General features: G+C 44.1%; 1 protein-coding gene across 1 annotated transcript in view; it reads right to left on the bottom strand.

Annotated features, from left to right (window-relative positions):
- Positions 1–12441, bottom strand: part of LOC311054655 (voltage-dependent T-type calcium channel subunit alpha-1I-like) — a gene marked incomplete at both ends in the record, with an annotated part of 249150 nt that overhangs the window by 57084 nt on the left and 179625 nt on the right. Inside the window, 6 exon segments of the mRNA XM_084070659.1 lie at positions 2751–2785; positions 2788–2818; positions 3978–4101; positions 6468–6568; positions 9158–9434; positions 10417–10907. Coding sequence (XP_083926785.1) covers positions 2751–2785; positions 2788–2818; positions 3978–4101; positions 6468–6568; positions 9158–9434; positions 10417–10907 — 1059 coding nt within the window.

The raw sequence follows: 12441 nt of genomic DNA, 5'->3' as shown, positions 1-12441 counted from the left end.
GCGGCATCAGTGCCGTGAGCTTTCTGACACACACGCACGTACGCGCACGCACGCACGCACACGCACACGCACACGCTCAGAGTTTATTTTATCTTTGTCCTAGCCCCAGTACAATAAGCTGTCAAATAGAGAGAGAGAGAGAGAGAGAGAGAGAGAGAGAGAGAGAGAGAGAGAGTCAGACAGAGAGTCAGACAGAGAGAAAGAGAGAGGTATTCAGAAAAGAGTTCTGAATCCCTATGTATGCAATAGGGATGTTAGCGCGCGCACACACAAACACACACACACACACACACACACACACACACACACACACACACACACACACACACACACACACACACACACACACACACACACACACACACACACACACACACACACACACACACACACACACACACACACACACACACACACACACACGCACACACACGCCTCAATGAAGTGTCCAATGTTTTAGCTGTAAGCCAGCGATTCCCAAAATGTCCCCAAAAAAAGGCCCACTGGCTGGGAAGGATATTGCAAGAGGGCCCCCAAAAAACTGGCAAAACAGTAATATTTTATGGTATTTTCATTGTGATACTGATAAATAGGAACTTGAAGCATGCTATGTTAGTTCCATTGATCCAAGCCGGATCACAATCGATCAATAAAACAAACGGCCCACCCAAATAAACGGCCCACCCATCCGACCACTTAACACATTGATTGCCAAGATCGCATTGATGCGTTCTTTCAAATCCATCGCTTGCTTGCCGCAATTCAATTTTCATTGTTTAATCTGTGATCGCGCTGCTCTGTTTATTTTTCATCAACACTTTCGTTTTCCACTTACGTCACACTCACCCGGAGCCGGATGCATAACGCAGATTTTTCACACGGTATAAAAAACGAACGGAGGGCTCCACTTCTATTTTCTTTAGTCCGGGTGACTAACAGTCATCGTCGTCGTGTATCACATCGTTTTAAGGCCGATTAGGGGATCAGGGATTGTCGAAAAAAGGTCACATCCGGTTTATGACCGGATGTGACGTGAGCCTGTTTGGGAGGGGGCGAGCGAGGTGATCAATGTCTCGATTTGCTGCTCTCTACTGGTAGAACTGTCATATGTGTTTAAAACCACAATCAGACAATTTATTTGAATGAAATATTACAAAATAAAAAAACACGCAAACGCTGGCACAGGGGTGAGTACATTATGAATAAACTCTGGCAGTCAATGTGTTAAGTTAAGTGGTCAGATGGGTGGGCCGCACACGCTTTGAGGATTTTCAAGTGGGCCCTAATCCAGAAAAAGGTCGCGAACCACTACTGGGAAGCTCAATGTTTGGCTCTGCCTTTAAGTCATTAAAACTGGGAAAGCATCCGTGTCATTTTAGATTTTAGCTGTATAGCAACACGAGTTGTTCAGAAAAGGTTTTAGAACGGTGGTTCTCAAAAATAGCAGATATACAAGCTCACAACGCGTCACTTTGTGCCACACTGCTAGCTTGTACTTGCTATTTACTTCTGGGAGTTCTTCTGGCACTTATACTGTACTGTACTGTATATATATATCATTTTGGAGGTCCTTGGCACGAAAAAGTTTGAGAACTACTGATTTAGAAGGCATTCTTTTGTAATAACACACACACACACACACACACACACACACACACACACACACACACACACACACACACACACACACACACACACACACACACACACACACACACACACACACACACACACACACACACACACACACCTGCCACAGATGGATACAGACAGACACTGGGGGGGTCTTGTAGTGCTCGGTAAGGGGGCCGACACGTCTGTGGCTCCTGGGTTGTCTGCGATTGGTTAATAATGAATTAGGGTGGAGGGGGGGGGGGTCTTTACATTGATTGCACACTTGTGCCAATGCCTTCCGCAGAAATAAAATACACAGGCAGCGATGGAGGCATGATGATAAAGAGAGAGAGAGAGAGAGAGAGAGAGAGAGAGAGAGAGAGAGAGAGAGAGAGAGAGAGAGAGTTTTATTTGGAGGAGGGGTTATGAAAACAAAGCATTAACTAGTGAGAGGGATGGTGAAAAAGAAGAGAAGGAGAATACGGGGATGGTGGAGGAGGAGAGTGGGGGTGGGAGAGTGGGGGTGGGAGGGTGGGAGGGTCCATGTCCTGGAGAGATTAACCATAATTAATTACAGGCCTTAATTGCTCGCCTTTAAATGGACAGAGTGGATTGCCAAGAAGAAGGAGTGGTGCATGTTAAGCAGCAATGGGCTGAGGACCACACTTATGCCGACGCATTACGCAGATAAAACATACACACAGGCAATGATGGAGGGATAATGATAGAGAGAGGAAGGGTGTGAGAGAGAGAGAGAGAGAGAGAGAGAGAGAGAGAGAGAGAGAGAGAGAGAGAGAGAGAGAGAGGGAGAGGGAGAGAGAGGGGGGGGGGTGATGGTAGGGGGTTCTGTTGGAGATGGTCCATGTCCTGGAGAGATTGCTAATTAATTACAGAGCTTAATTGCTATAGCCCTTGAAGGTACAGAGAGCATTATGCAAGAAGTAGTATAGTGCACGTTAGCCACTTAGACCCTCTATTCTTAGTAAAACGGACCTGCTGAGTTACAACTAGACTTAGGCTGTTTTTTTTTCTTCTGTCAACACCAAATCTCTTCCCCCAAAATAGCAGATCAACAAGCTCACAAAGAGAGGGAGGGAGATAAAGGGAGAGAGAGAGAGAGGGCAGAGAAACAATACCTTGAGAGTCATCTCCGTGACGAATATGGCAGTGAGATGTAATTTGAGATGGTGAGGAAAACTCTTTCCTGTAGAGAGAGAGAGAGAGAGAGAGAGAGAGAGAGGAGAGAGAGAGAGAGAGAGAGAGAGAGAGAGAGAGAGAGAGAGAGAGAGAGAGAGAGAGAGAGAGAGAGAGAGAGAGAGAGAGAGAGAGAGAAAGAGAGAGAGAGAGAGAGAGAGAGAGAGAGGAGAGAGAGAGAGAGAGAGTGAGAGAGAGAGAGAGAGAGAGAGAGAGAAGATAGGTTAGTCTGTAGTTTGATATTGGGCCAAAGATATAGTGTACAGTTTAATTTAATCAATTTATCATTCTGACACATGCCAGCACCAAGAACCATAGTAGATACTTTCATCAAATTAAAAGACAACTCCACCAACTTTCGAACTTGATCTCTCTGTACCTGTCGTTCTGAATGAGAGTCATGGAAGAACATGGCCTTTCCAAAGCTCCAGAGTACTGTGCGTGCGATGGATGACATCACCAACATACCAGCTGAACTGCAGAGCTTGACTTCATTGACATTATACGTGTATAAAGGTAGAGTGCATTTCCCAAGAAATACGACTATGATGAGGTGCAGTTAAAGCAAAGAAAATCTGGCCAAATGGCAACATTTTTCAGGGCGGAAGCTTCCCCGCTTCCTATCACCGCTGCCCTGATGTCTTGCTCGCCAATGAGGAAGAATCAGACATATTCCAAGCCGGGAAATGTCTTAGGCGAAGAAGCATGGGTGTTGTAGTAATCATGGTTTGGTCCAAGGAAAGTGCCTGTAGCGATACTGAGCAATACAGATACAATGTACAGATACAATGGACAAGTATAGCTAGACTAGGGGCACTGAACTCAGTAGAGTATACAGTACCTCCCTCCACCAAGACTATGCATTTGTCAGGATTATGTAATATTTCCCTTGCCTTGAATGTGAACTTGTCCTTTTCAACCCAAAATGTAATCAGGTCTTCGGGGCAGCTCAATCCTTCGCACCACGTTTTATGAAAATACAGTTCTCTGGTAATTTTGTTAACAAGCAAATGTGCAAACAAACAGAATGAGGCAAAAACATAACCCCGTTCCTCTGCTGGTAGAGGTAATACATGGAGATAAGCTTGAACGTTAATGAAGTTCAACGCTTATTACTACACTACGCAGTAAAAAAGCGTTATGAGATTGTGTGAGATTTACAAGCTTACCAAGCTGCCTTGCATGATCTTGGGTCTCTCCAGGGCCACAGTGATGCAGTTGGAGAAAATGAACGCCAACACCACATAGTCAAACAGCTTATGTTTGACTATGGACTGACATATCCGTCTGAACCTGATGGAGAGGGACGGAGGAGAGGGAGAGGAGTTATAGAGACAGGAGAGGAGAGGAAGATGAGAAGATAGGAAGATGAAGCGTAAGGTGAAGAGACCAGATGATACAGAAGAGAGACACTGAAGTTTGAAAAAATAAAAAAGTAGTGATCTAGAACAGTGACTTTCTCAACCTTTCTAATTTCAAGGACCCCCCCAGTTATATACATTAGGCCACGGATTTGATCATTATTTTTTTTTAAATCTCTGATATTCCCAATCTACACCGTAGAATTGTTTGTGTTAACCCTGAGAGTGTACACATACACTCTGAGGGTTAACCTGTTAACAGAGTTACAGACCCGTAAGGGTCCGCTTGGACCTCTGGTGGGCCCTGGACCCGACGTTGAGAAACAGCGATCTAGAACGCAAATACAGCTGTGTTACTGTAATGGAAGCCACACAGACTCTAATCCTTCCATCCCAGTGTGTCCCCTTCCTTTCTCTCTCTCTCTCTCTCTCTCTCTCTCTCTCTCTCTCTCTCTCTCTCTCTCTCTCTCTCTCTCTCTCTCTCTCTCTCTCTCTCTCTCTCTCTCTCTCTCTCTCTCTCTCTCTCTCTCTCTCTCTCTCTCTCTCTCTCTCTCTCTCTCTCTCTCTCTCTCTCTCTCTCTCTCTCTCTCCTTTTCCCGTCTGCATGAGTCAATACACACTCATTCACTCAGTGATTAGGCCGCCCCTGGTTGAAAACAAATTGCATTAACAACACTCTCCTAGGCAGAGCTCTGCTCTCCTGAGTGCAGCACAGTGACAGAAACATAGAGATGAGTGACAGAGAGAGAGAGAGAGAGAGAGAGAGAGAGAGAGAGAGAGAGAGAAAAATTGATGGAAAAAAAGTAATTTTGGGGGTGAACTATCCCTTTAATAAAGTTTAGATTAATTTATTGTTGATTGATTGATTATAACTTTAAATGAACAGCCATTAAAACTCACTAGTCTCACTACGCCCATTTTGGCAGCTTGCTCCCACTGACTGCAGTGCAATGCCATAACATATTTCCGGCCAAAGCCTATTTCTTGTTGACAAACGGCCGGAGACGAGATGGCAGAAAAAAATACATTCGGTTTGTTATCAACGAGTCAGCGGATCGATGCTCTAATCTAGCCCTGCTCTTAGCAAGGCTATACCCATCCTTTCTATTGACGAAGCATGCTGGCAACCCGTCTCCATTATCGACGTGAGTGGCTGGGGGCTCTCCAGCCTGCGTCCAGCCGATAAGGAAGGATGAACACTACAGTGGGTGGGGGGTCTCAGAGGGAATTAGACACAGGACCCTTTGGGAGAGAAAACAACAAGGTCCCTGTAGCAGAGCTATGGGGGGGTTCAGCTACCGGGGAGAGGGAGGGTTTGACATGAGCTTATAGCACACAGTCAAATCCTCAGTGTTCATTTACTAATTAGTTACAAACTGGATGATACTGAGGATTGTACTGTGTAATACAGCTACAGCTAATAATTATTTTTCTGATTATTCAATTAACCTGAGCAATTTATTTCAATCATAAAATGCTGATAAATAAGGCAATGAAGTATAAACACATTGCTAAATGCTTGTTATCTGAACCCAACAATAGTAAATTGCTTAATATGTATGGAACAAATACAACTACAGTATTCATGATAAAGATTACCACTACCTGGTTATTCGGGTGCTAGAGTTAAATTTGGTTGGTCAGCTTGGCTTTCTGATGATTGATAATTGTTTCACATGTGCACCCATGTGTACAAGGTCATAACCAAACACTCACTCTGTACAAACGCGTGCAAACGCGCACACATAGGCAGAGATTCCCACTGACACAGTGCTGTACTCACTTCAAATGTGGAACTCTACAAAAAGTACTCCAGACGAATCTGCCATTGCAACAAAAAAAAATGCCCTTGGCAGATTAGGTCTGGCCCCTCTACAATAGAGATTGGATTTCTCTCCCTCCGAAGTTGTCAGGGCCCAGTATGCAAATGTGGGGCGGGTTCATCACCAGAGGCATTTTTTTTATTTGCCCCTCGGGAATGAAGGTTCCACACAGAGATTCCAAACTAATATCTACGCAGTGATATAAGTTTGGCCATACAAAAAACACCACATAATGAGTTGGCAGAAAGAAGAGGATTTAGAGAGTAGAGTAGAGTAGAGTAGAGTAGAGTAGAGTAGAGTAGAGTAGAGTAGAGTAGAGTAGAGTAGAGTAGAGTAGAGTAGAGTAGAGTAGAGTAGAGTAGAGTAGAGTAGAGTAGAGTAGAGTAAAGTAAAGTAAAGTAAAGTAAAGTAAAGTAAAGTAAAGTAAAGTAGAGAAGAGAAGAGAAGAGAAGAGAGAGGGAAGAAGGTGTCTCACTTGTTCTGCGGGGAGAAGAGGAAGACAGACCAGTCCTCCCTGCTCTCACACCACTCTGGTCTGTACACCTCCAACATCTTCTGGATACGGAAACACAGGCTCTGCATGGACACACGCACGCACGCACGCACGCACACACGCACGCGCGCACACACACACACACACACACACACACACACACAAGTAGAATTGTTACACCGTGCAGCTTCCCTGCAAAGGTGATGAAGGTAAACACAAATGAAGACATTGTATGGTAAATGGTGCATTTATATATTGCGCGTTTATTCAAAGCGTTTTACAGTGTGCATACACTGACGGCGGAGGAAACCATGCAAGGCACGCACGCACGCCACGCACGCATGCTTCCTGCGAACACTAAATGCTCCCTCTGACACATAAAACATAAGCCCGAACAACAAACCACTAACTCCCCATTTTCAATTATTTACAATGGTGAAAGCAATTCTATATGAACCCCTCAGAGCTTCATCTCACCATTAGCAATATCTGTCTACAGGCACCTGCCTCCCCCGCTGTCTAAACAGGCCTTTCTAATTAACCTTGTTTTGTTCCTATGAATGCATGTTTACAGTGGAAGAAACAATAGCAGCGCAATGGGGGGTGGAGGCGATGAAGAACCTCGAGCACTCGCTTCCACAAGGACTGTACAATCCTTCTCACAGAGAGAACAGAGAGAGAGAGCGAGGGGGTTATTTGTGTGTGTACGAGCCAGTGGTGGGAAAAGTACTCAAATGTTTTACTTAAGTAAAAGTATCAACACTACAATGTAGAAGTACTCTGTTACAAGTAAAAGTCCGGAATTAAAAATGTACTTGAGTAAAAGTACAAAAGTATTAGTATCAAAATGTAGTTAAAGTACCAAAAGTAAAAGTACTAAAATGTTTGAAAATAGCAGATCTACAAGCTCACAACGCGTCGCAATGCGACGCGTTGTGAGCTTGTAGATCTGCTATTTTCAAATAGCCTAGGTATAATATAGGGCTAAAGTGGTTAATGTATGTTTCATAATGTAATAATATATATCTGCAAAGTAACTAGTAACTAGTAAAGTAGTTTTCAAATAATTGTAGTGGAGTAAAAGTACAATATTTGCCTCTGATATGTAATGGAGTAGAAGTAAAAGTATAGACAATTGGAAATACTCCAGTAAAGTAAAAGTACCTCAATATTGTCCTTAAGTACAGTACTTGAGTAAATGTACTTAGTTACTTTCCACCACTGCAAGCTTATAATCATTAGCCACGAAGTAAAATTCAGTCAGGTATTTGTCACATTTAGTGATTGTATGTTTGTTTGTTTTAGATGCACAGTAAAATCCTCTGGGTTCATTTCTCCATTTGTAACTCAGAATGTAAATGTCCATTTGGTTACATTTGTACACCCACTGCAGCTGTTGTGGAAGTCCAGGACTCCGGAGATTTTGCCATTTCTGGCGACAGATGCGGGGGACAAAGTGTGTGTGTGTGTGCTAGTGCTCTCTCTCTCCATTAATGCATTGCCATCTGCTTGTGTTTGTAGGACTTCGCTCATTGAGGGATTATCCTCAGCCGACCTTTGTTCAAAACCAGTGGTGTCGTGGAGGCCACACGGAGTAGGACGGCGTGTGGCCAGTAATTTGTTCACGCGCAAGGTACGGCACGCACGTGCACGCTAGAACGTGCCCCCCGGTATACTTTCCAAGAGCCAAGTACCCAAATGGCTACATTGCATAACAGGTTTACAAGTGAGCGTGAAAATGTATCCTCACTCCTCGCATCTATAGGCTACACGGTAAGCAACACAGCCTGTTGGCTTCAATAGGGCTGCTGCCAGTATCCTATCTGCACACAACAATGCCTCAGCCACCGTCAAAGAAGAGAAAGATACTCGTTCAAAGCAAACTTTTAGTTTCAGCTCTATAATTCATGGCTTTTCTTGAATTTGTATTAGTTTAAAAAGACTAAAACTAAGCTGAAAAACATTTCCTATACAAACATGTTTCCTAATTTAAGGTAAAATAAAATGCGAGCGGTGTGCGCGTGCCGTGAGCGGGCGCGTGCGCGTAACGTCATACAAATACCGTCCTGCCAGTAAAACAATCACCACGACACCGCTGTTCAAAAGTACGTTGCTGACGGATTGCGGAAATTAAACAATATAAATCGCGAGCACACTGAACATCTGACGAATCACACTCGATGTTGGGCTAGGGAGGGGTTCAGCTAGTTAGAAAATCTAGGCGGTGCAAGAACTACGGAACAGAACGTGGGAAAGAAACTGTCGAAGTTCCTATGACGTCATTTTGTTCTTATTAAACCACCCTCCCTGAAACAAAGTTTGTGTTCCACCGACGCACGCACACGCACACGCACACGCACACGCACACGCACACGCACACGCACACAAACACCTTCCTACTTTTACTCAGTACATTTTGTACTTTTGATACTTTTACTTAAGTAAAGAATTTGAGTATTTTTCCACCACTGACAGACACTGACAGACACATACACACATACACACACGCACACACACGCACACACAGCCACACACAGCCACACACACACACACACACACACACACACACACACACACACACACACACACACACACACACACACACACACACACACACACACACACACACACACACACACACACACACACACACACACACCCCAGCAACTCACATAGTCGATTTCATCCTCCAGGTCCTCCCTGTCCTTGCAGCGTGTGTTGACCTCGGGGAAGACCTCCGTCAGCAACCGGTCCCGGGGGTTCCCCCTCCCGGCCTGTGCGGCGGTGTGGAAGCGCCTGGGAGGCGGGGGCTGCTGGAGGAGGAGCTGGGAGAGGGAGGTCTTCCCGTTACAGTCCTGGTGCTCCCCTCCCAGAACACCACCACCACCAACGATGAGCGTCCCCCCAGAGAAGCTCTTCTTCCTGAGTGGGGCGTGGAGCCAAGGTTTACTATAGTTAAAGGAGTAGTTCACCCCAAAAATGACTTATTTTCGATCATTTACACACCCCATGAAGCCTTGAAGTTGAATTCATGGAGATGTTTTTATTTTGATGACCGGGGGAAAGATGCCAATGTCTCATTAGGCATGCGACAAAAAGAAAACATCTCCATGAATTCAAGTCTCACTGGGCTGTGCAATTGAATGAAAAAAAAGTCTATTTTGAGGGTGAACTACCCTTTAACAAAGTAACGGAAACTAAAACTGACGATCATTTGTGGTTGAACTGAAATCAAAGTAAAAGTGAACTAACTGAAATTAATTGCATTGTGTTGTTTACAAACCTACAGTAACTAAAACTAACTTGAAAGATATAGAAACATATAGAGAAAACGTCCTTAGTTTTAGTGAAGGTCTTTCTTTATTTCGGCTATTTTCACAGTTATTCTAAGATCCTTTTCATCTTGCCCCTGACTGCCCCATGCTACAATGAAAAACGAAAACCAACTCTAAAACGAATAATAAAAAAAAACGAAAACTCAGCCTTTTCACAAAATGACAACTAAACTAAACTAGGAAAAGCATTTTAAAAACTAATGAATCCATTAAGACGTGATGGTTTGTGCAAATCTTTGCATATATGTATTTTTTAAAGCGAACATTTGCAACATGTTTTGTTCCAGGGACCCCCCAGAAGCAAAGATTTGAGTTACAAATGTTTGCTTTAAAAGTATATATATTCAAAGATTTGCACACATTTTCACGATTTAAATTTTTTTTAGCAGATCTACAAGCTCATAGCTCATGCCGCGCCAGGAGCTTGTATATCTGCTATTTTTGAATAGCCAAAAGATATCTAAAAATTACACAGATGCGTTCCCAGATTGAATGGATTCAAATTGAACTGAAATTGAAAACATCAAATGAAAAAAAAAAAAGTAAAACAAAACATGACTAACCTTGCGTGGAGCGTGACGGGGGGCAGCAGAGACGGAGGCAGGTGACGGTGCAGCGCCATCGGGTTGGTGGGCGGCAGCAGCGGGGGTCCGGCGGGGATCTGCAGCAGGTGCGGCGGCAGCTCCAGGGACAGGGCCCGCCGGTCCCGCCTCGCGGCCACGAACTGACCCGAGAGCAGAGGCGGAGGAGGGAGGGCACGGTGGAGCGCCAGGGGGGCGGGCGGCGGAGGAGGACAGAGCAGGGAATCCTCCTCGTGGTGGTGGTGGTGGTGGCGGTAGTGGTGGTGCTGGTGGTGGTGGTGCGGGGACGAGGAGGCGCGGGGCCCCCGCACGCGGAGGCTGCCCCCCACCACCCCGCCCAGGTCCTCCCCCATCAGGCCGTAGATGGCCGGGGGGGAGGAGGAGGGGGAGGAGGAGCAGCAGGGGTGACCTCTGCCCAGGCTGTTCCAGCTGGAGCGGCGGGCCCACAGGGCCTGGGGGTGAGGGGCCAGCGGGCGACCCCAGGTATGGTAACCCTGACCCAGGTACTGATAGATTGATTGACAGACAGACAGACAGACAGACAGACAGACAGACAGACAGACAGACAATAGAGGAACATCATCATCTCAACAGTGACAGCTTTATGAAAACATTGAATTAAAAAGAATGTCAAGCTAAAGAGAGACAAACATCTACTGTTAATAGTCTGTACTTATATCCAGTCATGGACGATCGATGTATTTTCATATTACTGGTTGTAGAAAAGCCCCAAAGTTATAGAGTTAAGTATTTAATTGTTGTTGGCATTCTGATATTGTATTTGCACTTATAGAGGTCTGACTGTTGACACTGATTGCCAAGTAAAAGTATCCAAGTGCCCATTATTCTGAAATACCGGGTCAAATCCTGTGAGAGCTCACCGCAATCTTGCGGGATTTCAGTGAAACGCTCTAGAAGCTACATACGTTCTCAGAGACATTCTTAACGTCATTACAGAGTATTCAGTCGTCAATAAGCCGTTAATTCAGTTTGTTTGAGCCAAACTAGAGTGTGTTGTGTGTGTCAATGACCATCTAAGTTCATTGTTGATGTCATTATTATTTATGTAACTAAAACATGACTCATGAAGTTTGTAAGTTAGTGCTAACTAAGCTAATTTGTTGCTAATATCTATTGTCTGAATTAGCTCAATGCTTGTCAGTAATGGCTGACGTTCAGGGATGATTTATTTGGGCTAATTTATACACTGTCATTCTCTCAGTCCTTAAAGGGTCTACACCATGAATTTTTACTTTTTCTTAATTTTTGTGTGTTTTTGGTCTCCCCCACCTCTCTTCTGTTCCAACAAATACCCGACTTCGAGCATGCAGGCTTTCATAGGCTATCTGTGGTTTTCATGTAAATTGGTCTGAAAACAGTCCGTCAGATTTGTTCCCCCACCCTACGTCACGTCTGGGAACAATTCCTCCCGTTTTTCAGTTCTAACAAAAAAAAAACCCCCCCCCCAAAAAAAAAAAAAAAAAATGTCTTATTTTTTTTTTTTACTTTTTCCACACAGAACCAGGACATGACATGCATACAAACTGGCTCAATAGCGCCCCGTGCCAAACAGGACAATGTGGTATTGCAGGTGAAAGTGCTTTATAAGCCAGAGAGAAGTTAGTTGGAATGAGTATATCTGAGGCTTGATTTAGGCTCAAACCTTTTGAAAAACGTTTGAGGGACATAAACAATATGATATCAAATATTATTATTATTTTTTAAATTCATGGTGTAGCTCCTTTAATATGTTGGTTATTAAGAAGAACTACTGCATATGAGTTTATGACTGTTTATTGTATGTTTATATGTGATGTAACGCTGATACATTCTGCTTAATTCAAGTTACAGTATTTTCTAGTCACAGTTGGGTTATGACAGTTCCTATACTTATAGGATTGTATTAGGATATACAACTACAATTTTAAACTGTGAAATGTATCGTATTTGGTATTGTGTCGCTCCAGCTGACACCATTTGACTGGTTTGATGTGTGTAATTATTGGTACTTTTAACAATGCACTTATCTTGTCTCTATTC

Source organism: Gymnoscopelus microlampas, assembly GCF_963454915.1.
Source record: "Gymnoscopelus microlampas genome assembly, chromosome: 11".
In the NCBI taxonomy this organism is placed as follows: domain Eukaryota; kingdom Metazoa; phylum Chordata; class Actinopteri; order Myctophiformes; family Myctophidae; genus Gymnoscopelus; species Gymnoscopelus microlampas.
Note: the sequence above shows the minus strand (reverse complement) of the source record. Positions and strands in the feature narration are given on the sequence as shown.